This window comes from Podarcis melisellensis, assembly GCF_964234715.1.
Source record: "Podarcis melisellensis genome assembly, chromosome: 4".
Classification (NCBI taxonomy): Eukaryota; Metazoa; Chordata; class Lepidosauria; order Squamata; family Lacertidae; genus Podarcis; species Podarcis melisellensis.
Genome location: NC_138531.1, coordinates 51,273,429 through 51,300,367, shown reverse-complemented (window position 1 = coordinate 51,300,367; position 26,939 = coordinate 51,273,429). Strand labels below are relative to the sequence as shown.

At 39.0% G+C, this 26,939-nt stretch overlaps 2 protein-coding genes across 9 annotated transcripts in view; one reads left to right on the top strand and one right to left on the bottom strand.

Moving 5' to 3' along the window:
• Positions 1–26,939, top strand: part of ETS2 (ETS proto-oncogene 2, transcription factor) — a gene marked incomplete at its 5' end in the record, with an annotated part of 328,432 nt that overhangs the window by 147,203 nt on the left and 154,290 nt on the right. The gene's annotated exons all lie outside the window — the stretch shown is intronic.
• The window catches only part of ERG (ETS transcription factor ERG), a 115,349-nt gene that overhangs the window by 24,866 nt on the left and 63,544 nt on the right, over positions 1–26,939 (bottom strand). Inside the window, exon 1 of one of the 8 annotated variants that reach the window (XM_081908761.1) lies at positions 18,573–18,729. The exons of 6 other annotated variants lie outside the window; for them this stretch is intronic. In XM_081908761.1, the coding sequence (XP_081764887.1) occupies positions 18,573–18,590 (18 nt within the window). In that variant the 5' untranslated portion in view covers positions 18,591–18,729. Of the gene's footprint in view, positions 1–18,173; positions 18,386–18,572; positions 18,730–26,939 lie in introns of those variants that run through there. One more of the 8 variants, XM_081908763.1, reaches the window with a different exon arrangement.

The window sequence follows — 26,939 nt, the reverse complement described above, 5'->3', positions numbered from 1 at the left end:
TGGGATTTACCCTTTCTGCAGAAAATCGAGCTTGTTGCCAGTGATTCATTTGGGATTTCTGAAAAAAACCATTTGCAGTATTAAGCCCCTGTCTGGAAGCACCCTGATACTGTATATCATGCCAGTTTATGTCACATAGCAGATTGTTTCATGCAAGCAAGCTCAGTGGACTGTGAATTTTGAAGTCAAATAACTCTTTAACTGTGAAGAAAGTACATTTGAAAAACTAGGAGTAAGGAGCTTCAGTCCTCAGTTGTCTTCACTGTGCAAACCAACGTATTTTTATAGTCAGTGGGCCTCATTCATTTCCACAGGATTTAAGGCATTCCTTTGCACCCAAGAGGTATATAATACGGATTGCTATAATAAGCAGTGACTCAAAATGTACAGTGAAATACAAATGAGCTTTTGATTTTGATAAACACAGATACCTCTCAATTACTAAAAATATTTCAGGCAATATACTCTAACTTTCTGCTTCATTTGAATTTCATCCATATTGTAAAATTAGTGAGCTAAAAAAACAATAGTTTGCACAAGCACTAGGCGGAGGCATGCTGCTGAATGAATTCCCACAGGGCTCATCTTGCTCTTGCTGTGCCACCCATGGACAAAAACAAGCCAGCACCTGGGTTGTTGTGCTTTTCCTCTTGGCTTATCAACTGTGGTTTGTCTGGGAGGAAACAAGCCATGATCCTGATCAGACAACACCACAAACTTTGGCTTACCAGTACAGGCTTCTGGAGAGGAGCTTGCAACCACTTTACTCCTCCTCCCTGGCCATTTTTGACCCCACACCATGCTTAGTGTGTTGTCCAAGCCAAGGCTTTTGGTTAAGCTCTTTCTTTATTAGAAGGCAATAAAACTGCTAGCACATTTGCAAAGCTAAGAAGGGATTGGTATGGTTTCAAGTTGGATGGGGAACTGTGTGTTGAGATTCCTGTATTACAGGGGGCTGGACCAGATTACCCTTGGGATCCCTTCCAACTCTACAATTCTATGATTCACTAACCAACAGCTGTAGCCAAGACAATACTATAGAATACAGTCACAGCAGTTCTCAGAAACAACAGTCAAAACAGAACACAATCAGTAAAAATCTCTAAATTAAATGCCGTCAAATGCTTGGGTAAGTTAGAGCTTTTAAGTGGCATCTAAATCATAATGCATACCTCACAAATGTACGCTGGGAAGAAATTCTACAAATGAGGTGCCACTACAAAAAAGGCCCAGTCCTGGGTAGTCATCAGTTTCACCTCCAAAGGTTGAGTCATCTAGAGCAAATCTTCAGTAAAAGATATCAGAAGCAGGCAGTTTTCTATGGGAGTTGGTTCTTCTAAATGCTGCTTAAAACTATGGCGAACATTTAGAAAATTGCTCCTCCCTTGGGCATGATGCTTCTGTGCTACCAGGAGCTAAGCCATTGAATCCAAACCTAAGTTCATAGTTTGTCTCACTCAGACAAAGCATGAGTGGCAAGTCAAGAACAAACCTTGGTTACAGCTCATGGTTTGTAGTGAGATGGACTGTTAAATGTTAGAAAGGTGCCACCTCTGTTGTCTTCTTGGTACCTACTGAAGACTTTACTCTTTCAAGGAAAAGATCTTTCCCAGTCTGCATCTGTATTGGAATTGCTTTTAGATATTTTAGTTGTTTTAGCATTTATGTGTTTGCCGCCCTGGGTTCCTTTGGAAGGGCAGGATATAGATAATAATTAAAATTAAAAACTGATCTGAGTTTGGACATAGCACTATATCTAACCACTATTTTGGAAATGATAAAAATCTGTTGGCATGTCCTGAAATAACCCAGGGTATTCTTGATTTTGATTCAATAAATAGGTTTTCAGTGGACTGCTGTGGTCTGACATCTTTGTTTCCATTGTGCTCACAATAATTTATGGGCAGTTGACCATAGGCATGGCCTGGAATTCTCCTCTTATTACCCTTTTCCTCCTGCCTTTTGTCCTTGCGAGATCCAGAACCCTTTAAAGTCAATGGAAAGGCTTCTTACAGAAGCAAATAACAGTTGCTGGCTAGAGGTCACGACAGGAAGTACTGTGTAAACATACTTGCTAGCCTGTTGATTGGTATTATTAATATTTTGTTTTCTGTTTTGGAATTTACTGAAGTTTCATGGAAGTTACAGAGCAGGCAGGATCTTTGCCAAGTTGTGTTATTTTGGTTATATCAGAATGCCCAAAATAAACTTAGCTCCAGATAAGGCTATGTGTTCTTCTATGATAATATGAGCTGTTTGATGGTGGAGCAGAATACCTTGTAAGGTAGTACATTCTCCTTCATTAGAAGTTATTAAGCAGCTGCTGGATGGCCCCCCACCAAGGAGGCTATGAATGGATTCCCTGCACCAGCAGGACTAGATGTCCTTTGAAGTCCCTTCCAAATCTATAATTCCTTTTTATTTGCTGTAATAGATTACTCTTGCCTGAAGCTTCCACTGCAATTTTTCTCATATACGTAGGTAGCTGATCCGCTGACCATTTTCACATAGATCTATAAAATCAGTGATTTCAGGGCAATGTTTTCCTTCCCCATTTTACTCATAAAATTATGTACATTTATATTATTAGCATGGATCCTTTGACTTCTCTAGGACTGCATAGCTAATGATTTTATTATCATTTACTATATTTCTATAAATGCCAGTGTTCAGGATTTGATATGGTAGGGCAGAGGTTTTCAACCCTTTAGAGCCCATGGCTCCCTTGACCAACTACAAACTTTCTGCAACCCCCCTGTGAGGAAACACACTCTGAGTCACAGCAGCCCTCTTATGTCGCCCTTGCCTGCCAATCCTTCTGCCCTCCACCCCTTTTCGGTCACCCTCTCTTGTGGAGGGTTCCCCCAGCATCCTCTCCTCTCCCCTCTCCTCAGGGGTCCTTGCCCACTTGCTTGCTTCCTCCGAGGATGCCTCAGCTCCTGGCAACCAGCACCCCCTGGTTGGCCTCAGAGGCAACATTCTCCTGGAGATCTTGTAGCCAGAGCCACTGGTGTGAGAGGGCATCAGAGGAGGGAGGGAAGGGAGGAGGTATGGGGTCCATGCTGCCAGTGGCACTTCTGACCACTATTCAAGGCACCCCAGGGGTGACACAGCACACTGGTTCAAAACCACTGTGATAGGGAGACTGGCATTCTAATTCTAACTATGCAATGTTATACCTGCCACCTCAGAAGTAAGTTGTATTCCATTCAGTGGCGCTCACTCCCAGGTATGTGGTTAGGGTATTGCAACCTAAGTAGTATTAAAAATATGGCATGCTTCTAAGTATATTCAATCTGGACAAGCGCCCCCCCCCCCACTACTGAATATGCAGGCCAGACCCTCCAAATGTTCCTATTTTCCAGGGACATCCCTGATTTAGAGAAGCCATCCCGGTTTTTTATTTGATCCCGGAATATCCTGCTTTCCCTTAGTATGTCCCTACTTTCATTGGAAAAATGTTGGAGGCTATGGAGTTATCCAACCCCCAAGCCATCTGAAGGCAATCCTGTATAAAGAAGTTTTTAAAATGTTTAATGTTTTATTATGTTTTTATATATGTTGGAAGCTGCCCAGAGTGCTGGGGCAACCCAATAAGTTGTGTGGCATATAAACAGTAAAATGATCATTATGGAATGGGACGCCCCTATTTTCATCGAAGAAATATTGGTTTGGGATTTAGAAACAGGTTTGGGATTTAGGTGCTTTGCTTTCAGGAATTCTGCTTTTTAAAAATCATGAAAATAAGTGTCTAAATTAAAGCACATATTGAAGTAAGATGCCTGAAGGCAAAACTCTAAAAACTGTTTTTTAAAAGTTCACCCCTCTTCTTTCTGGGGCTGTTTCTGCATTGAAAACTGATCTATGATGGTTTGTTAAATAATAATACTTACCATTTGAATATTTCAGGGGGTGGAGCGTTTGGCCTCCCTGATGTCGCTGAACTACAACTCACATTGACCCTGGCTGCTGGCCACTCTTGCTGGTTCTCCTGGGAGTCAGAGTTCAGCAACATTTGGAGCGCCAAAGATTTCCCACCCCTTGCACATTGCTTTATTTAGTTCTAATCCTAATAACGACCTTGCCAGTCAAGTCAGTATTATTGTCTCCCTTATTGAACATGGGCATGGTAGTGGTGGGACTGAAGGTGAGATAGAAAGAGGCTGTCCTAAGGCCACCTAATGAGTTCACAGCAAAGGTGAGATGTGAACTGGCGACTTTCTGATTCAGAGCTCACTTTCTCAGCCACTATTGCTACAGCAACTCTCTAATAAACTGATTAATTTTTTTAGATGAATCAAGTAGTATATACATTTTGTCAAAGGGAAGGAGCTAGACAAATAATGATCCAAGGAGTCCTCAATGGCAGAACAGGCAGAATGTTACAAGGGCTGTGAAGGCGGATGAAGGCTGCAGCAGATAAGAATTGGCCGGTAGTCGTGATACCCATGCCATCGGAATAGAGCCTTACTGCGAAGACTGTGCGTTGGTCAGCATGCACTGATGTACACACATAAATTCACACACAGGCGCCTTCCAAAAACCCATCCCAAACCCAAAGAAGTCCCATGGTGATCGGCAAATGGCAATGGGGGCAGAACTGTGAAATCTGGAGGCCCCTAGTCATGTACCGGCACATGGGTGGTGGATACAGATTCAGTTGTTCTGACTCAAGGAATGAGGTGGTTGAGTAGCTGTAGCATGGATACAGCAGCTGTATCCATGACTGAGCAGTCCTATTTAAGATCCACTCCGCTCACCCCGAAATGGGGGGCTAGTTAACGTGTTCATGGAAGACAATCTTACTCAGCCACAAGTGATCACCGAAGAAGAAGAAGAAAACATTTTGTTAAATAAAATATAATACAGTAGCCATTAATTAGATCAAAACAACAGCAAATGTTAACGGATTAAATCCTGATCATGTGCCGTTTGGGTGATACCTGTTTTTCACAAGCACACACACACACACACACACACAGTTTTTGTTTTGTCTATTTTACTCATTGCTTTTCTGGCCAATATTGCTTTTGGATTATATATTCAGCCTGTGGAGAAAACAGAAGCCTACCTAGTTTGAAAATAAAACTCAAAAAGCAGGTGTGCAAGATAACGTAGAGGCTCCTTTAGTTCTTCAGAGTGTGATTTCCCCAAGTGTTGCTCCTGTGCCTTTTAATCATGCTTGCATGAACTTGGGCATCCTTACATTTCCATATTTATACAACTGCTTCTGGCCAAAACAACTTTTAACGGAAACTGTCGGGCTTTCCATTTTCAAAAAATGGATAGTTCGATGGTTTTTGTGAGCTATCAGGGCAAAATATTTTGAGCAAAACTCATAAATCCACAATCTGTTTGGAACAGCACTGACATCTGAAAGGAGATCTCAAGATGAATCTGCTTAAACCTGGGTTCATTAAAAGAGCTAATTCAAAGCACTGCAATTGTTTCAGTTGTTTATGAATCTCGACCTTCACAATGCTATGAAAATGTGCTGTCTCCTAAAGATGTTCTTTGCCGATATGACACACATTTTGTATTGTTTCATGGCACACAAGCATTAAATATCCCAGAGGTAATCCACCCTTCTCTTAACGGCTGATGACAGGTCCAATGCCTGAGCAAAATCAGTTGAAGGAAAGGGAAGTCTTGTCGGAAATGAGATTAATCTTGTAATGAGTGTTCAGTCCTGATAACCCATCTGTGCAGAGAACTGCTTTAACTGGAGTGCAATTAACCTTCACCTGACAAGTTCTGCCCAACTGTTATAAACAACATTAAAGGCAACCCCAGTTTCTGTGTAGACTACGCAGTGACATTTCAATACCATGACTACTGCTATGTGCAACAGGTTACTAACAGTTAAGTCCCAGAGGGAAATTTAAAGTGATCCTGGGAATGTTTTCCAAATTATGGCTTGTATGTAACCAAACTTTTCTCAGAGTAGACCCATTGAAATTATTCGTCATGCCCATTAATGGGGCTACTATGAGCATGACTAACAATGTGTATGACAAACTACAACTCATTGTACTTTTAAAAAACCAGTCAGCTGATATAGTCAGGCATATATTGGTCATGAAAGTACTTACCACCAGTTTAAAGTGAGCTGAGGTTGGTATATACTTTCCTGGAACATACTTGAGGTTACCAACATGATCTTAAGCCCAGTGCATACTCCCTGCCGTACATGCATTGAGAATTACAAAAATTTTGACACGACTCCGATCTCTATTTGTTGTGCTGTCTAAATAAATGTATCTTCATGATTGGATCTCAAACTAGTGGATTTTCTTTTCTTCTTTATTTAACAGCAAATTTCTATACCACTCTTCACCAAAAATGGTTACCAGATGTTGAACAAAAAATAATATAAGACCATAATGTATATTAAACAAAAGCATTAAAATAATTATTTTATATTACACAAACAGCATAATTAAAAACACCATAAAAATTGCTCAGCCCATCAGCTACTAAAAGTGAGTTATTTCTAACTTGAAAATAAAGAAGTTTAATGAACCACTTTCTAATTTGGTTTTATCCTCACCAAGTGCCAAATTTAGACACAATCAGGCTGAATTCCTTGTTCTGTGGTGCAGACAAGTACACCAGACATGAGCACATTTAGTAACAAATATTGTGTTCACTTTACAGAATTCAAGTTTACTGCTTTTTTCCTAAGTTTAAATGTTTTTCATATTTCTTTCTCTCAGAAAATAAAAATAAAAGTGGGTTGTAGCCCATGTTAGTCCTACTCAGAGTAAACCCAGTGTCATTAATGGGCCTAAATTAGTAATTTCCAGTAATTTCAGTGGGTTTACTCTGAGCAGCACTAATATTGAGTTTAACATAATGTCTCTAAATACATTAATACCAAACTACAGAAGCAAAAAGCATTTTATAAACATAATCATATACAACATCAGTAAAAGATCAGTCATTGTACATTGTTCTAGGCCCCCAAGTCTGTGGAAGTCTCTTCCTCAAGTAATACACATGGCTCTATTTTTGGGAACGTTTAATAATTTATTATTATTATTAGCTTTTAATTAATTGCTACTTTTTTATTAACTGTTCTAATCAATTACCATTATTGTATAAATTATTGCTGCTTGGTTTTCAGGGGGTGTTATGTGGTTTTTAGTGGGATATTTTTCTATGCCCTAAAAGCTGGCTCTAAATCAGTTAATAATGATTTTTAAAAATTGCTATGGATCAACAAAAGATTCCAGTTTTGTGCTTTAAATCTAAAGAATTGAGAAGTTTATTTTGGACCTTTCTGAACAGCCTTTCAATGAATTACAAGATAATCGTAACTATGTCTACTCAAAAGTAAGTCCTGTTAAATTCATTGATGCTTACTCTCAGGTATGTGGGGTTAGGAATACAGCCTGATATTAGTGAAGAGGAAGTTCCAATTCAAAGAACTTCCTCTATTGGTACTCCCTGATCTGGTGAGCTATCAGAATAGGAAATGGAGGCAGGAAGTATCTGTCTACGGGCTCATTATCATCATAAGTGCTGTGGCAGCGTATTTATTGTTTATCACAGCAATAAACACATACACACATATACGGTATATACATATATATTCTCAAGAATGGCAAATTCCTATGAAGAACAGTATCTTGTTTACGACAAACCTTTACAGCATTGTTCAAATTCCATAGCATTGTTTGCTTTCTGTCTAATAAAAAAGGATGAGATGTTTTCATTCAGCATTCCAGTGACGGCCCATTGTTTAGAATGTTCCTCAAGTGTCTTTTTTGCCCTTACTTTCACCCTCCTTCCTGCCCTCAATTTAAGGACTGTAATTAGGCACCAAATCTTCATGTTGCCTTTCTGTACTACTTTAAGACTCTGATCAGAATATTTCTGAGAGTGATAGAGCCTAGCTGTACATTCCAATTCTTGAAAAGCAGCAAAATGTAGTGAGCAACCAGACGCCCCATCAAAACACTCAGTCAAAGATGGACGGAAAACCAAAGGAGAACGAAGGCAAACAACATAGGGAAACAGGAGCTGCTTGCTATTTTCCTACTTGGAATCCTGTGTCCACATGCGCATGAGCGAAGCAGAATCGAGCTTGCTGGCCTCTCTGCAAGCTCCATGTATTCCTCTGAAGTGATGTGCAAACAAACTATGCGTGGGTCAAAGTCTCTGCAAAATGTAGGCGCCCAAATCACAGAGACCCTTGGCTCATACAACTTCCAGAGGCATAGCCGTATTAATTTGTTTTGCAGTAAAGTCAACAAACCCTGAGGAAGCCTACTCTAGTCCAAAAAAAATGCCACAATAAGGTTTACTAAATGCACTACAAGACTTATCGGAGACAGATTTATTATTATTATTCTTTATGAAATTTATATACCATCCTTCATCCAAAGATTAATGGGCAGTTTACAGTTCTGATAAATAACTCATTCCAGGGCCTAATACATAAATAGCAAAAACTAGACTGGATTATGTAATGTCTCAGGTTATGCATGTATAGTGGTACAGTACCTTGGTTCTCAAACGCCTTTGTACTCACTTGGAACCCAAACACTGCAAACCTGGAAGTAAGTGTTCCGGTTTGCAAACTTTTTTCATAAGTCGAATATGCTCCATTTTGAGTATTATGCTTCCATTTTGAGTGCCACACTTCCATTTTGAGTGTTACGCTGAGGTCTGTCTGTTTTTGCTATCTATTTTGCGTTTTTGTTTTTGTGGCTCTTTTTGTTTTGTTTTTGCGACTGTGTGGAACCCAGTTCAGCTACTGATTGATTGTGTGACTGCAGTACATTGTTTATTGCTTTCAATTTATGGATCAATGATCTTGTTAGATAGTAAAATTCATGTTAAATTACTGTTTTAGGGGTTGTTTTTAAAAGTCTGGAAGGGATTAATCCATTTTGCATTACTTTCTATGGGAAAGTGTGCCTTAGTTTTGGAACACTTTGGTTTTGGAATGGACCCCCAGTACGGATTACGTTTGAGAACCAAGGTACCACTGTATCTAGACACCCCCGTCCTTTGGAATTGCAGAAAGCAGGAAGTGGATAAATTACTCAGGGCATTCTGGAAAACTGGCTAGGAATGGAAACATATTCCCCAGCACAAACACTGTAATGGGGTGCCCAAAGTTTTGAGCCCATTTTTTATTGCCATGGGCACTTTAGACATCTCCCAAACCAGAAATTAGGCTTGGGAAAAGTGTTTTTGTCCCCCCCCCCCAAGCATAATAAGGAGAGTAAGAGTTAACCATCTCTCCACAGGTGCAAACTTCCCACCCTAGCTAATAGAATACAGTGGTACCTTGGGTTACAGATGCTTCAGGTACAGACTCTGCTAACCCAGAAATCGTGCTTCAGGTTAAGAACTTTGCTTCAGGACGAGAACAGAAATTGTGCAGTGGCGGCGCAGCAGCAGCAGCAGGAGGCCCCATTAGCTAAAGTGGTGCTTCAGGTTAAGAACAGTTTCAGATTAAGAACGGACCTCTGGAACAAATTAAGTTCTTAACCCGAGGTACCACTGTACTTCTTTCAAGCCTAATTTCAACCAAGGGGAGGGACAGAAGGAATGGGACTCTGTGGAAAGTCTGTTCAGGTGAATGTGCACCTGTGTGCACCACACTGGCAACCCATGTGCTATAAGAATAATTTGTGCTGGTTTATCTGCTTTTGCCCTCAAATAATGTTGCCGTGTAACATCGCACTGGGTGCAGTAGTACATATGTTCAATCCTGGGCAATTATTTACAGCTACCGTTAGTACTGAGTCTTCATTAATGATGTTACTCTAAATGCATCTTTTCCTCTCACAACAGAGGCAGTTTTAGGGTAGTGCAACTGGTGTAGTCACACTGGGTGCTGCACTACAAAAAGCACCAAAACAAGGCCGTAGAATGGAGCATCAGAGGTGAGGAGGAGTGCCAAATTTTAGCGTCACACAGGGAATCGTTGAAATTTGAGAGCCCAAAGTCCGCCACTGCTCACAAGTACACATGTTAAGCTGTCTTTATCGCTGCGTGACTGAATTGCTGTTAACCTTAAGCTATATAGTGTAGTACATACTTTAAGTAGACCCAGATTTGCAGCTGGTCTATATTAAAGGAGAATAGGAAGTTTTGGCCTTCATCCTACCTTATGAATGCAATTTTTAAGAAACAAATTTGACCCTTTAAAACTATTACATTTCCCTTGGGGGATAGTGTTCAAATTCCATTTGTCTGAACATGCTTAATAACTCAATCAAGATGCACTTTTAATCAAATTAGTCTCATTAATCATGCTTCTTTTAGCACTGTTTCTTCAAGAGTATAGCTGTTTGTTTAACAACGTCTAGAAGTTTAAGAGAGGATCTAAGACAGCAAAGACATGGGAATGTAATCTTGTGAGTGCTGCTACCATGAAATCTACATGCACCTCAGTGTGGTTCATGAAAAAGCCCAATGAAATGGGGGTTACAGAACTGGTGGGCAACAGCTACACTAGGGTGGATTGTTCACAGTATTGTGTGTTGCTAGCCATTGCCCTTAGATTTTTGATACAACACAGCGCAATAGCTTGGAGAAAACAAAGGATGCAATTTGTTTGATTGGGAGAATAATCTGGCCAGAGATTTTTATGTCCTGCAGAATTAGAAAGGAGGGCACATAATTCTCTCATGGAAATAAGACATTAAACCAAGAATGTTTAAGATTGGCTGTACTGGGTCCTGGTTCTGTAGTAACAATTGTTACCTATTTAGCTTCCATCAATTTCCAATGCTGGGACCTTTCTGCAACTTTTGTTATATAAATGAACTTTTTTAGTGAAGTATTCAATAAAAAGTGAGAAAAAACTTTCCAATTTTGAAATAAAAGAGAGAGAAAAACAGCCAAGATGGAACAAAGGATTTATGCATCCTCGAAACGTTTAGAGTAATGGTTCAGAAAGAACTTTTGTTATGTTCACAAGTTTAGTGCTCCCTAGTTATAATAGTTATGGTTCTGCTCCCACCTTGTTACGTAGGAAGTGTAGACTATACACTGCATATAAATTCTATTTTGAAATTTTTTATGTTATCTATTATATGACAAGGAACAAGGAGGATATAAAAGAGTGTTTGTTAGTAAGGGGAGCCTGCTATGTTTTTAACAATCACTAGAATGCAATCCTTGCTACCTGGAGCTCAACTCATAGTAAGGAATTACCTTTCTTATTTTGGCATCTTCTATTGTCCAAGGTCAAAACTACATCAATGCACATAAATACTAGCAATGTAGATGAACAGCATTCTATAATAATTGTTTACTGGAATTGCAAATTCATCTCTCTGGATGAGATGGGAAGAGAAGACAATCCAGAGTAGGGTCATCCATGCATGAGTCCTTTTCTGCTCTCTCTTTCCTCCCCTAATACCAAACAGGCATACCAGACTTGCATAAGCCCCAAACAGGGACCATTTGTTCCTGTGGAGCAAAGAGGTCTGAATGACTCACAAAAACTAACCAAGACATGTGCTACATGCTCATGAGTCCACCTGTCTGATGGTGTAATTCTATCCTAAAGTCACACTAATTGAGCATGCATATCTCCCTATGCTGACATAACTCAAAGTTATGATAGCATGGTGAAATTGTGATAGTGTAGTAGGGATCCCAATGTGGCCAATCATGCCATAGATCCAGCAGTATTGAGAAGCCAGCATAGGATCACAGCACATACATGACTTTCTTTCTTTATCCCCCTGCCACCTCCCACACTGGTGTCTAGAGAACATTGGTGACAGGGAGCTTTGGTTAAACAAGGTTAAGCACAATAACCAGAGAAACCAATGTAGATGAGTAATACTTCTCTTCTGAGCAGAGGCCTATTTCACCAATGTCTTGCTTTGGGCTTAGCCACTGTGAGAAGAGAATGCTGCTTTAGAATGTCCTTTGGACTGATCCAGCAGCAACTCTTCCTATGTTCTTAACTCTTACAGGTTCTTGGCCTCAGAGGTTTACACACAATGCAAACATCAGTTGATTGCACATCCAATGGAAGAGTGAGGAACTGGAATTAAATTTGTATACCGCCCTATTCCTCTAGATCTCAGGGTGGTTCACAACATAAAATTACAAAATGAAAAACAAAAAATACACAACAGAAATAAGAACAGAAACAAACCAATAACCTCACTCTTCCACAATACATTTAAAAGGGCATCAGATGTCAATCAGCCAAAGGCCTGGTTGAAGACATGCAGAATGAGAAAGCACCTAGGTAGCAGTACCTTTTTCAAATATTCACTCACCAACCCCTAATAAACATGTAGTCACAGGAACCATCTGTTGCAGCTGCTATCCACTGGCAATTGGTCAACTCTGCAGCACTAAGAGAGGCACAGGGTGTACCTCACCCACTAGACCACCAGCAAGTCTTCTAGCAGCAGGGACTAGTGGGAAACCATCTATTCCTATGTGAAACTGCCATATTTTTGTCCCAAGACAAGTCCAATGGAATAGAGAGCTCTTTCCGTAGCAGAAAAGTTGTACTCATGCCCAGCTGGAGAATGTAGTGATGAGTAAAGCTTTGCCTGGTACTCTGCTGCCTGTTACACAGCTTTCAAAGGCATAGTAGCCCTGCTAGGGAAAAAGTAATCCACCACAATGCTTTAGGAATTCACTCCATCACGATGTTGTCTAATAAAATCGGGGCATGTTCTAGTTAAGTCTCTATAACAAATACAGACCCTTCCACTTGTCACTCACCTGAGCTGACCTCAGGATGAAACACTAAATAGTGGTGGGGCGGGGGGGGGGGTAGTTTTCTACCATCATAGCATTCCAGGGGCTGTTGTGGGAATAGTTTGTTGTCTCTTTTAAGCTGTGCTGATTATATGTTGTTGCAAACTGCTTTGAGGATTTTTTTATTTTTACAACCAAGTATATAAATTTTGTGAAATAAATAATAAAAATGTCATCTAGTACAGGTGGAGACTTGTTAAATTAGCTAGCTAGGTAGCAAAGAAGGAGAAACTTGCTCTAAAAATGGTTCTTGAGAGCACAGTAAATGCCATCTTTACAAGTAAACAAACAAACAAACAAACAAACGTATTCCCCCCCCCCTTAAAAATTCAGGTCTGGTTTATTAACAGAGAAAACAGCACGTCTGCAACATGCGCACAGTCTAGCTACTGGAAAGCCACCCAGAGTGAGGAGGCAGGGCTGAAGTACTCCTCTGTTTCATCCGATCTTCCTCCAGCGTGCCGGATTCATCTGCTTGACTCTGCTTGACTCTGTTCATCTGCTTGACTCTGTTCATCATTCATGTTTATTTGTAAGAGATTCAACATTGGATTGTAGTTTTGTACAATCCAACATTGGGATGTTTATAGTTTTTTTTAGAAGTATTATTTTCCTCAACATTTTTAGAGCCCTTGCATTGCTTTTCAGACCCACGTCTCTCCTCTGATTGGTAAATTTAATCCTGTGTTTGCTAAATCTCATTGAATCTCACACACCTCTTAAAAAGCATTCTGTGTAAATATGATGCTATTGGAAAATAAACCAAGCACTAGGCATTTTTTATCATCTGCTCTGTACTTGGAGGCTCTCATTTGCCTGAAAGCCAAATATCTGGATCAAATTCATCCTTAGTCTAATCAAGAATAAGCCCTCTTAGGCTTTGTTATTGGGTGTTCAGCAAAGATAAGAATGTAGAAGTGGAGATGAGCAGGCTAACTCTGTTTCCCACCATGCCTATCCTCCTCACCTTCCAAGTCATGGAATGCAAACCTTTGTACCAGGGATCATTTTGTGTCCATAGAGGCTCACTACATGTTCTGGGACCCTGGTTTCGCAGATTTTTGGAATGTGGAGTGCCTTGTTCAATACAAAAAACCCCTGTTGCACACAGTCTCCTTCCAAAGTTGAGAGGCGATGAGAACAGCGATCTAGAGCTGGGGCATTCATCCCACTTCCCCTCCTCATGTGCTTATGGAACACTGGCTAAGAGTACCTTAAAAAGAGTTAGGATTTAGTACGCTATAAATAAAATTCATTCCTGCTACATACATCAAGTGCAGTGCAGGATTTACATATAAGCTAAACAAGCTATAGCTTAGGGGCCCACTCTCTTGGGGGCCCCCCAAAAATGTAAAGGAATTTTTTTAAAGTTAGCAGTGGCGTAGTGTGGGGGGTGCAGGGGGGGCGCACCGGGCGCAACATCTGGGGGTTAGGGTTAGGGGGCGCAAATCCACGGGTTAGGGGGCGCAAATTACTTGCCTTGCCCCGGGTGCTGACAACCCACGCTACGCCACTGAACGATAGAGGTTAATAATTATTTCAGTATTAATATACTACTTCTTAATTGTATTTCATTATTAATCTACTGCTTCTTAATTGTATTTCAGTTCAACAATTACTTTGATAAAATTCATATTTTGTTATGTGTAAATTGCTTTAGATACCTTTTGGGTCCATAAATTACCATATAACATATATTCAGCACAAAAAAGCAGCAACAATTTGTTGTTGACAAAGGACAGCTGGACATATAAAGGGCCCCATTACCTTCAGTAGCTTAGGGCCTCATCAAACCTAAATCTAGCCCTGATTCAAGTGCATTATTGATTGCTTTTTTTTATCTCTAAGCGAAAAATAATTATGGTCCTGATACTCATTTTAAAAAGAACTCAGGACCATACTATGGATTGCCACAGTGCCAAAGCAAACTGTTAAACTAAATGAAACAAAATTCTTATTATACTTATTTGCATCACAAAGGCTCATTAGTTCCAGGGTGTCCAAGACCTTACCAAGTGATACAGTACAGAGAACATTAAAAAGATATGCCTCTTAACCATGTGCCTCAGTCCCATATATTTCAATGACACTTAAGCTGTACTAGCTATTTCTCCATTGTGTTCATGCATTTTAATTGGACTGCCATTTACCAGATGAGAGTTAAGGATATGCATAAGCTATCTGATGAGCTACACAGCAAAGGAGTGAAAGCCTTTTATTCCGCTTTTCATGCAAACGGTCTACAATGATGACTTCTATTGCATTGTAATCAAACCTACCTTCTCATAGAAATGTTTTCCATTCACTGAATGCGCCGATTTTCCTTAATTGAATTAGCTATATAATCTAAGAAATACAGGACATTCTTTTTTATACTAGAAATAAACAAATGTTGCTATTGTAATTGAGATTGAATTACATAAACTGATATTGTCAGCAAAGGAATTATGCAGAAATCAAATTAGATAACTCTAGCGACTACTGAAACCTCAAACATTACTATTCTAATTACATAGACATTTTATCTCAAATAGCAGAGCATCCTAACTAACCACAAAAAAGGAAACTAGCAATTAAAAGCTGGCTATTTACACGGTCCAAGGTAGACTGGGTGGCTTAAACTGAAACAGCTAGCCACAAGTGTATGCAGTATGCCATTTCAGAAAATGCAGTACTCATTAAAATATGTTTTATTACAAAACTGTAAATGCATCTGCCAAGGGAAGAAAGGTAGCACAGCCTGCTGATGGAAAACAAATCCAGTTGAAGGCACGCATTTTTTTAAAACCTCTATCCCACCATTTTTTAATAAGGAAAAAGAAACATCAGGATAATTATTTTTACTCTAATCAGCTAGCAATATTGACTTCAATGCTAAATGAAAATGAAAGCTCGATGTGTATTACTTTCTGTTCCTTTTACAGATTACAAGGTGTCTACAGTCACTGGGTTTATATATGCCATCTGTACACTATACTAATCTTCTGCTTGCAATTAGTGTTAGAATAACAAAAGGGCCTGTAAGCTTCCCAGTTTGATAACCAGACAAAAACTCCCCCGTTTGTACCAACATTTTAAATTGGCTTGTAAAGATGGCAATGAGAACACCCAATTGATCTAAATAAGGATATGGGAATAAGATATAATAAATGGAATAGGGGTGCAATCCATGCATCATACTGAATTATGGCAAAACATCCCCGCCAAAAAACTATTATCATTTCATAATCTTCTGCTACAAAGCAGTTTGCACCCTTAATAAAAGCAACTGGGGTTAATATTCTTCAAAAACACAAAATACATAGGACTCCCACTCCAGGCTTTATGGCTGTAGTGATTATGTTAGCAATACTGCCGTTTGCAGACTGTTTGCAAAAAGTCCCACTAAAGCCTGGTGGAAATGGATGAAACTACTTAATTTATTTTATGCGCATATGACAAAGTCTGGTTGCACATATTTAAAGCATGATGTATGTGCTTGTATGCCTATATAAATTGATGTCAATATTGACTAATAAAACCAATGTTTATTATTTTTAAGTCATATTGGCACTGTAGTACCTATGACTACATAGAGCATTAGGTGCTGAAATGGGCTTTTTAAAATGCCTATTAAGCAATACTACGACACATGCGGATTTTGTTTTTGAGGTAAGATTAGTGTAAATAGAGGCTAATTGAACAGTGGTATTAATTGGAATACCCATACTTTTTGGGACACAGATCAAATTGTATTTTTAAAATGCAAATGAACTAGAATTCTTATCTTTTCTTAGAAGCAACAATCATCAGGTTATCTTGCAAAACAACAACCACACAACAATGCCTATAAACTGAGAATATAGCTTATTATACTTCTTACAGTAGAGATTAATTTTGAACCCACAGAAATACATTTGATTCTCCTCATAGTCCCATCACCACCAGTAAAACCAAAACACACAAATGTGTGTAATTTTATATGCAATTTCAGCTGTAAATAAAATGTTTACTGAGGAATTAAGGATTTTTCCTCTCTAAGGTATCGAACTCCAAAGTTTTGTGAAAGAAAGAAAGAAAGAAAGAAAGAAAGAAAGAAAGAAAGAAAGAAAGAAAGAAAGAAAGAAAGAAAAGGAACAATGTGACAGTACACCTGCAGAAGTACTGACTAATAAAATGCCAACTGCACTGTTAGATTAATTGTTAACATGTTTGGTCCTATATAGTACTAACAGGGGCTACCAAGAGCAAATTGAATGCCAAAAGACATGTAAGTATGTCATCAACTTTAAACACAATACTCACTAGTGTATTGTGGTTTTTTTTTAAAGCAACAACAATGTAGAGATAGTAAACAGACTTGACAAGCTATTTTTAGTTTAAACAAGTTGACCCAATCAAAGATCCCATCTGTAGCTAGTTGTTTGTCTTGACATGATCAAACTATGCATCTGTAAATCTAATCCTAAAAGACTTAAGATATTCATTTCAAGCTTGATGCTCACAACAAGGTTGATATAGTTGAATTTTTCATCTTTTGCTATATGGGTTCTACACATTTAATTTTCAATGCATCAATGCAAAGCAAATTTGAATTTTGATCTCTATGCAGAATCATAAAAACATGCCTGACTAGAAAAGAGAGAAGAGCGTTTTCAAACCCCACAATTAATATTATCTCCATGAAAGTATTTTCAGTACTTGGGGATACAAAACATTTAATAATTAATAACAAATCAAGTAAAACAGTCATTATTGTGAAACGAAACACCAGTTTAAATTACTAAAGCTGCAGCCCTAGCCCCACTTACCCGGGAGTAAAACTCCATTGAATTCAGAGGGAGGGAGTAGGCATGGTTAGGATTGTGCTGTTTATTCTGGTTTGGTTGCTAATATATTATGTAAAGCCTCAGAAAAGTATAAAGAAAGTTAATGCTGTGAATGAAATAGTGGATCTCTGTATGTAGGCATATAAAGGGAGTTCATCAATATAAATCCTATATCATTGTCATCAGGCTGTTAATTACACAGGGCTTGTTTCTTCCGCAATTAGCTTATTGTCAAATATGTAGTATGAGCTACAAAACTTCTTACTACAGAAGCACAAACTGCTTATTTATATGTACAACAAAATAATTGAAACCTCCACAAAACTGTCACCTTGCACAGCTTGTTCTAAAGTAGCTAAGAATAATGCTCAGGCTGAAGTCATAAACCTTGACAAATTTTTATTACCTTCAAATTAAAAACAACAACAACCAAAAAGGCATTCTAAAAAGTTAACTAAATTGCTATCATTATTTCAGTGACATTTGACAAAGCTGCTGAATATTAGATGTCTATAAAACAAAATCAACAATACCCAAACGGGAGCAAAATTTAAATTTCTATTTAAATATGTTTGCTTCCATATAAATAAAGGAAATGTTTAAAAGCACCTGAAAACATATCACTTAATTTCTCAACAATTACTCCCCCGTTCCCTTACAGCAGTCCATGGTCCAGATCAGATGCATATCCAAAATTTGTTTTAAAAACGAAGACAACAAGAAAATTCAGAAGCTCTTCCCACAATAGGGCTTTGCAAGTATAATCCAGAGCACGGAATGGTGAATTTAAAAAAAACACCCAAGTTTTTCTGAGTTTCAAGTTTTTAAGGCTTGTGGACAGGGAGTAGGAAAAAGGAAATTTACTAGGCAGTACAAAGGAAATCTACTTGTCCTCTATTGTGGCTGCGGGGGTGTTGCCCAATTCTACCTTACTGGTGTTTAGAAAGGAAATAATAATAAAAAAACAATTCTGAAAAAAGTCTAATAAAAAGGCATTCACTTTCTTACCTTAATAGTACTCGCCATAATGTGATCTAGGTTATTGATCGCTAATAATTACCAATAATAATTATTGCTTCACTCTGACCAGAAAGGAGTTTTGATGAAGTTATTTAGAGCGGATGAGATTGTGCTAACTCTGGGAAATGAAGTCAGCCAGTGGCAGGAAGAGGTTTCTATTGGTCCTGGCTACTGCAGTTTGAAGAAACAGGATATTTGGGAGCTAAGAGATAAGAGGTCCTAAAACAATGTTGTTTTTCTTGACGATATGCAGCTACAAGATTTTTTTTTTTTTATAAATGTCAATTGGCTATGACAGTGTCAGCAGGTGTGATATGATGTGCAGTAAATATGGTGTGCCACACTGAAGCAGGATGCAGATGTCGCATGAACTGGGCCAAATTTGATATGGGGCTCCCCAGGGCATTAAAGATTTAGGGCCAAATTTAGGTTCGGGGTAAACTGCTGCAACCCTACTAATGTCAGAGGACAGAAGCATACCAACAACACCGAACTTTTCTGTTACAGAACAAAGTGTCTTCATACCAGGTCAGACTGTCTGTCCATCTCATCCAAACGGCAGCAGCTCTTCAGAGTTGCTGCTACCAAATTCTTTTAACTTCAGATGTGATGGACTGAACCTGAGACCTGTTTTGTGCAAAGCATGCCCTTTACCACTGTGACCCTTTCCCTTGAAAAGGGGAAGAATGGAAGTCCACGTATGGGAGAATTTGAACTCAGTACAGCCTCTGCTTTCAGCTCACCCTGAAGCAGCTCCCTTTGGCTGCTGTAGTGGTGAACTCAATACCTATTGTCTGTTTATAGCCTTCCAGATCTGTTTTAATAGGCTTATTTTCAATAAAGCTGGACTCATGTCAGGAAAATGTATGAATGGGGATAGGGTGGGGCAGTGTTACAGAAGGGAAATTGTACTAACCATTCAAATGCTTATGTACCATAGTTGGACAACCTGATTATGTCCCAGTGTTTGATGAATAGCAGCGCTGCGCACTGGATCTTCTGTCTCGCATGCATCATCATAATCAAACTTTCCCATGAGGCAGAGGGGGGAAAAGAATGCTGGCTCCACCTCTCTCACACATTACCCACTTTGTGTACACTGGTCTGATTCAGGGAGCCTAAACGTATCCTGAATGCCAGACACTTGTGTCAGTACATGCTGTGCATGTTTGCTCCCACTTCTGCATCATCAAAAAGAAAAAGAGGAAATGTATCACCTCACCAAAATAGAAACTACAGGTTTGCATATGCTAATCTATCTACACAGATGTTAATGGGTAGCTTCAGGCATTTCTTGTGCTTCTTTATCCTTAAGCCAGACTTGCACCAAACAGCCCTTCAAATAGAGGACGTCTTCAAATAGAGGACTGCCATCTATAAAGTGGGACACATGGCCACCATAGGCAGCTACAATGGAGCTGCCCTCACAGTGAAAGGTATAACAGAATTCTTTCCATGTGAAAATAAGGATCCACACTAAGATATTAACATAGGTACAAGCTGCGTATTCTAGATAGAAGAAACTTAATTTTGCTTGCCTTTTCCTTCATTAGCATGAACATGGCATTGGAGACCCAGGCGCAGTGAGCCTAAGGTTGCTGGACCTGAGATGCAGGAAGCAGTAAAAAAATGATGAGAACACACCTTGGGATTGAAGTGACCACAACTTTATTGATTACAGATGTCAGTAGGCTTTGGTATAGGCACTAGGTATGCATCCTGCATCAACCAGCCCGATTGCTGGCTGGATATTTCATCAGGGTCAATCGTGGGTTATGGATTCCTCCATTACACACATCAAATATGCCCTTTTAAAATGTGGCTCTTTTGGGGGGGCAGGCGTGTTATTAGGTTGTTGTTTTTATTTTGATTATATATATATTGTGGGTTTAATGTTGATCTTTTCTGTGAACTGCTCTGAGACCTCTGGGTATAGGGCAGTATATAAATTCAATCAATAATAATAATAAAGGTAAAGGGACCCCTGACCATTAGGTCCAATTGTGACCGACTCCGGGGTTGCGCGCTCATTTCACTCTATAGGCCGAGGGAACCGGCGTTTGTCCGCAAACAGCTTCCGGGTCCTGTGGCCAGCATGACTAAACCGCTTCTCATGAACCAGAGCAGTGCACGGAAACACCATTTACCTTCCCGCCAGAGCGGTCCCTATTTATCTACTTGCACTTTGACGTGCTTTCGAACTGCTAGGTTGGCAGGAGAGTAATAATAATAATAAATAATAATAATAGGGCAATCCCTCCAGTATGCCATTTGGGGAGTTCTATGGCCCATTAGCGCCTGTCTGGGCATTCAGACAGACACCTTCCCCCTGAACCCCTTTACTGGGGTGCCCTGATACTTTGATTATCAATAGTGGGGTAGGGCTCCTTCCCAACTACATCGCTTAGACAAAGTGCCCAACTCAATGCCTTTTTCCCCACTATCAAGTTGTGACAGTTCTATAAAGTGGTTGGCAGATTCCCATGCATGCAGGCAAATTCTTCCCTGGCCCCCAATACAGTGACTAAGTAACTCCACAGCAAGGTCACACACACACACAGTGCCTGCTTACCTTCAGGCAGGGTGAAAACATACAGGGTGGGGCAGGTGGGACTGTGCTGCTGAATGCAAGTGCAGCCAGTTTAAATACGTTGGAGGCAGACCTGAGCGAAGCCAGACTTCACCCATAGTAGCCTTCCTTCATAGTAGCCTCTATAGTTTATTGAGAATCCATTTGCTGCTTTGAAAGGAAATGGTGCTAAAGAATTAGAATGACAAAATAACCCATGTTTTAAGGCAACACAAAAAAGAGTTTAAGTAAAGAAAAGTGTATGCAATGTATACATTGTCTGTCAAACTATTTGGAATGGAAACAAGCATTTAGATTTTTTAAAAAATGTGTCAGTCCCAAATATTTGAAATTCATACATAATTTGTATTTTAGATCATGCTTCCTATATAAGAAGTTTAAAAATTTCCTGTTTTTTTCTTTTTAAGAGATTCTGAGCTTCACCGAATTAGATAACTCAAAGAAGTCAAACGTAAACATTACCAATTTATGATAAAAATCAAGAAAACTGTAAACGGTTAAAAGGTAGAATAATAACTGTTTTCACTGTGATGAGTAAGAAAGTGGAAGAATGAGGAACAATGTTATTTCTTGGAGTTTGTTTATTTTCCACCCTTTTCATCTCTAAACAATGGGTAAGAAAACCCAGTTCAAAACATTGTACAATACTTGACCTGAGACAATTTCACCAAACTCAAAAGAAACTTTTTGTGCTCTAAAGATAAAACATAAAAATTCCATTCCAGTTTTGTAGATGAAGATTATCTAACATAATATTTACAACAACAAAAACATGCATTCTTACTCTTCAGTCTCAAGTGGAATTCCATCTCCTCATTGTTTTAGGTACAGAGGAACATAGAATTCCTAAGAGGTTTGTTTAAATATTGTTTAATATTTTAAAAGTATCTACTGTTGAATTGCATTTATTTTCTCAGGATATGTATCCACCCTTCCACTTCTAAATAAAGTATCGGACAAAGCTAATATAACTGATTTTAATTTTTTTAGAATTGAATATGTTAAAGCACAAAACAAAAAAAGCATATTTTTAGAACCCAGAAAAAAAGAGAGAGAGTTGTAGCCAATTGCTGTCCCTCCACTGATGCAATGGAATGATGACAGATGTGAGCTTCACATCTTTGGGAATCCTCCAGAATAATGGCGGCGGGGTGCTGCACAAGAGAGGGGGGAAATCACAAAAAATCCTTTAAAACTGCCTTGAACCATTGAACCCTGCTCCCCATTCCTATGTTTATTCATTAAACCACCACATGAGCTATTTTCTCTGCGTACAGTTCTAATTGCTTCACCTCCAAAATGATATTGTAGAGTTGGGAAAGGTATAGAAAAGGGGAAACCCAAATGAGTAAGTGTTGAAGCATTTGGGACTTTTTAATTTGGAGTAAAGACAAGTTGGGTGTGTGGGTTTGATAGAGGTGTATAAAATGATGCTGAGCGGATTGTCAGGAGGAAGTCTCTCCTCAGTACTGTTGGACAGCCCAAGCACAATCTGCCTGACATTACTTCACCACCACTTCCCATTATTGATGCATTCCCCACCACTAGGGAGTTATCTCAGGCGAGACTGGACAGTGAGCCAGCCATATCAATTCTACCCTGTCTCCAAGGATGGAATGCTGGCTGTGCCAGTGCAAGCAAATCCAGCTTTCTCACTGGGCTTGATTGCCCAGTTCAAGGCTCGGGACACCAACTGCACGAATGACTTTGACTGTCCTGGTCTTCAGAAGGAGAGTTCAGGGGGCATGTCAGCTGTTAGGATAATGTCTGGGCTTGTATCTTGTATCTTGTATCTTGGAGATCTGACATAACCGCTGATTGCATACATTGTAACCTATGTTTGGGCAATTTAGTGACTTCTGGAATAATGATGTTGGCAATAATCCAGCCAATAGTCCAATTAATTAATATTAATATTAATGGTGGTGGTGGTGCAACCATGAATGGGAGTCAGGACACTTAAGAGAAATTTGCACTAAAATGCTGGTGAATTTTCATGAGGATTTTCTTTAAAAAAAATGAATTACAAATGGCTGCTGAAATGTGGAGAACTGAATTTAAGACTGGAAACATGAGAAATTGAGAAAACCAAAATTGACAGATCCTTCCATCCCTATGTGAAGGTTAGATAGTAACAGGTTTTTATTAACCATTTGTTCTTATTTGCTTGCGACAATTAGCATTTGTCCTCATTTCCTTGAAGGGTTATTCTTTCATGCCACATTTTTCAGTGCATTTTCCTGTCACTTTCTTAACCGCAAAAAGTCAACTTACTTTAAAGCAATTTGTTGTGTTAGTGTTACAGAGTGCTTTAATCCACTTTGTTTATGGCTAAAATTCTGGCATGCACCTGAATCCCTCTTACAAAACACGGTCTGTTTTTAACCTATTCTACATTATTTTAATTTTGTACTTAACACTTTCTAATCAAGTTTCAAGCCCAGCTAGGAAACTGAGATGTCTTTTCCTTTCTTTTTATGATTATGTTTCAGAGATTAAACTTTTTTTAAAAAAAAGTACAGCAGTTATACATTCAGTTTCAAAGAGCAAAGTGTTATTCTTTTAAAAATAAGAATGTAAATGTTTATGCTTTCAAAGTTCCATTTATAAATGGCTTTAAGCAATTAGTGACACATTGCTAAAGGGAAAAGGCATGTCTAGATTCAAATGTTTCCAGGAGATGTGGAGACCACTGGGGAAGATTTAGGATTTTTTTATTTTAAAAAATTAAAACTGTTTTTGGGATTTTTTCTTAGGAGGTATTAATTTTATGTCAATAAAAGCATAGGTTTATAATACTTTGCCAAAATACAAGTGACCACTCATATACTTTTTGGGGGGGTTAAATACAGCAAAAATGAAACAAAACAAAAGCACTGTATATATTACAAGTTCTACTGGGCTTTTTACATATCTGTCGAGCTAAATATGTGTACGGTAATTGCATCCTTCCCCTGGTTGGTGACCCAGAAGAGCAGCAAAGGAACAGAAAGGACACTGAGTGTTGGGATGAAATCAGGCCAAATTTCATTGACTGTAGCAGGCAGGGTAGAAGTTAGCATGGCAGTAGGGCCAGGATCACTTCATGATTCCACTGCCCAATGCAGAATGGAATCTGCAGGGTTGGACCAAGTCCAACCCACTTCATGAGAGTTGGCCTCTTTGCATACTTTGGATACTGTCTTGTAGTTAGACCCCATCATCCCTGACCACTGGTCCTGTTAGCTAGGGGTGATGGGAGTTGTAGTCCCAAAACATTTGGAGGGCCGGGTTTGAGGATATCTGAGTTAGACCATTCTTTTCCTCAAGCTTATTCCCCAAACATGTCAGATTCTTCTGCCACTTAAACACTTGGTGGTTTCTAGACAGTTTTAAGGTCTAGTATAGCTGTTCTCACAAGCACAGTCATATTCCAGGTTGTTCCTGAAGGTTTATCGTTAATATAAGGTAACCTTTTCCTACTCCTCCCTCTGTAGTATTTGCACAGAGGAGTAATCCTCATGTCAAAAGTGTACGGTCCAATCCCCACATCTGTGGAAAGATGACAAAGTTGATGGGGGTTGGTTTAGTCCAGTGTTCTTCAACTCTGGTTCCCCACATGTTATTGGATTACAACTCCCATCATCTACTTTAGCCAATGGTCAGAGATTACAAGGTCCTGTGCAGCATCTGGGAACCCCAAGCTGAAAATGCTGCCTAAGAAGAGTTCAAGTGAAGTTTAATTAAACAGTAAAAAACTACTGTTAAGCTCTACTAATAACTAATTGACGCTATATTATGTTAGTTAAAGTAAATTTAACATTACTAGTTTTGGAAAGAAGTCAGGGTTAATCCTTGAGCTTAACTACACTGTTTTCAAGTAAAAGGATCTCTATTTTCCTAATGCTACTTTTGTGAATTATCATGGTTATTAATCCTCTGCCCTTTTCTTTGATTCTAAAGAAATGGCCTTTTTTTAAACAGAAAAGTACTGTATCAGAATTTATAATTCACTGTGATACTAAAGAAATAATTTTTAAAAAGAACTTTCTTCTAGTTATCTTCATAAATAAGTTTTAATAAGTTTAAAATCTGAGCAGTGGAACCGTTCAAATGTGTCTGTGTCAAAGTAATTTCAGGTATGCTTACTTACAAGTAAATATGATTAGCTTCGCAGTCTGTATATCATAACAGTGAAGAAAGATGGCAAGTATTTTCAAATGGAAATTGTCCGAATCTGAGCCAATTTGAAATCTGCAGAGCTGAATGTGAATATGTGTTTTAGTCACTAGATGGTGCTCAGTGTTCTTCTAAAATGAAAGATTTAGTTGAAGTGATTAGGCCACTGGAACAGGCTGAGAATATAAATTCTCCCTTATTTCACAGCAGCATTTGACTCCATTGTTTGCCCTCAGCTTGCTCTGCTAAACTAAATATTGTCTTCCATCCACCCAGTCAACCTGTACGGGCTTCTTCCAACATATCCCCTAGCCCCCTCTGGATCAATGAATTCCCTGTATGCATTTTCAGAACAGCAAAGGCTGCCTTACAGAGATCATAGATCCATCTTGCTCAGTGTTGTCACTACAGGGTCTCAGACAAGACTCTTTCCCAGCCATATCTAAATATTGTGGGGGAGTGAATATGGGACCTTCTATATGCAAATGGCAGGCTCTATCATTTTACCCATGCTCTTTAGACACCTGGCAAAGACGTTTTGAGTCAGCACCCCTATCCTTTTTTTGTCTTTGACTTCAAGCACACACATCCCTCCATGCTAGACTCCTTCCACCAATCCATGACCTAGTCCCCTTTAATCTTTTATGGAAGTTACTGATACTGTTTGAGTATCAAACAGTAACTTAATACTAAAACTAATACTAATAATTTTATAATTTATACCCTACCCATCTTGGCTGGGTTTGCCTGTTTCATATTTGTGTGGTTTACATATTGGGTCATGTATATATTTACAGATAAGTAACACCTTAATGAATTCAATTTATTTTGCTTCCACGTTTGCATAAGATTATAACTTTAATCTGCAAATTTGGAGGGCAGGAATAACCACATTTATTTTGAAACAAGCTAAATTCTTTATAGGAGCAGACAGACGTCTAATACTGGGATAGTATACAGTTTGTACTTCTTAGTGACTGAAAACATGAAACAGATGTGAAATATTTGAATATAGATCCTAGTGAACCAGAAAGGCTGGGACTAATCCAGATCATTCATAATAATTCAAAGCTGTCACCCTTTGGCCACCATGATTCTCTCTCCCCCTCACACGTGCTGTGGAACTTATGCAATGAACATGCAGATCCAATTTTCTTTCCTACAAGTATGCTTAGCAGTGCTCTTTCCAAACACAAATAGTTAAAAACTATTTTCTGTCACAACAACCTGTTCTGATGCGGAAGCAACAAAAAACAGCTCTACGTTTGACTTATTTGAACAGGAGACCACACACTCGGACCAAACTTCGTAGCGTTTGCACCCAGTAATCTTGATGGAAAATGAAGTCATAGCAAATCTGCTTATTTGATTCCAATAAATAAAAGTAGACCATTTTGGCCCAAGGCTGGTTTTATAGCGTCCAATCCATTTGGTCATATTCAGCACTCTACTCAACACCAGCTCACCAACAAACGGTTTTCGTAATGAAGCACTCTAGCAACTGTTTCACCACGAATGAAACAGCAATCCTGATTATTTCATCACAAATTCTGACACACACATACAAAATATTCACATTACTTGACCTAAATTTGAACTGCTTGAAG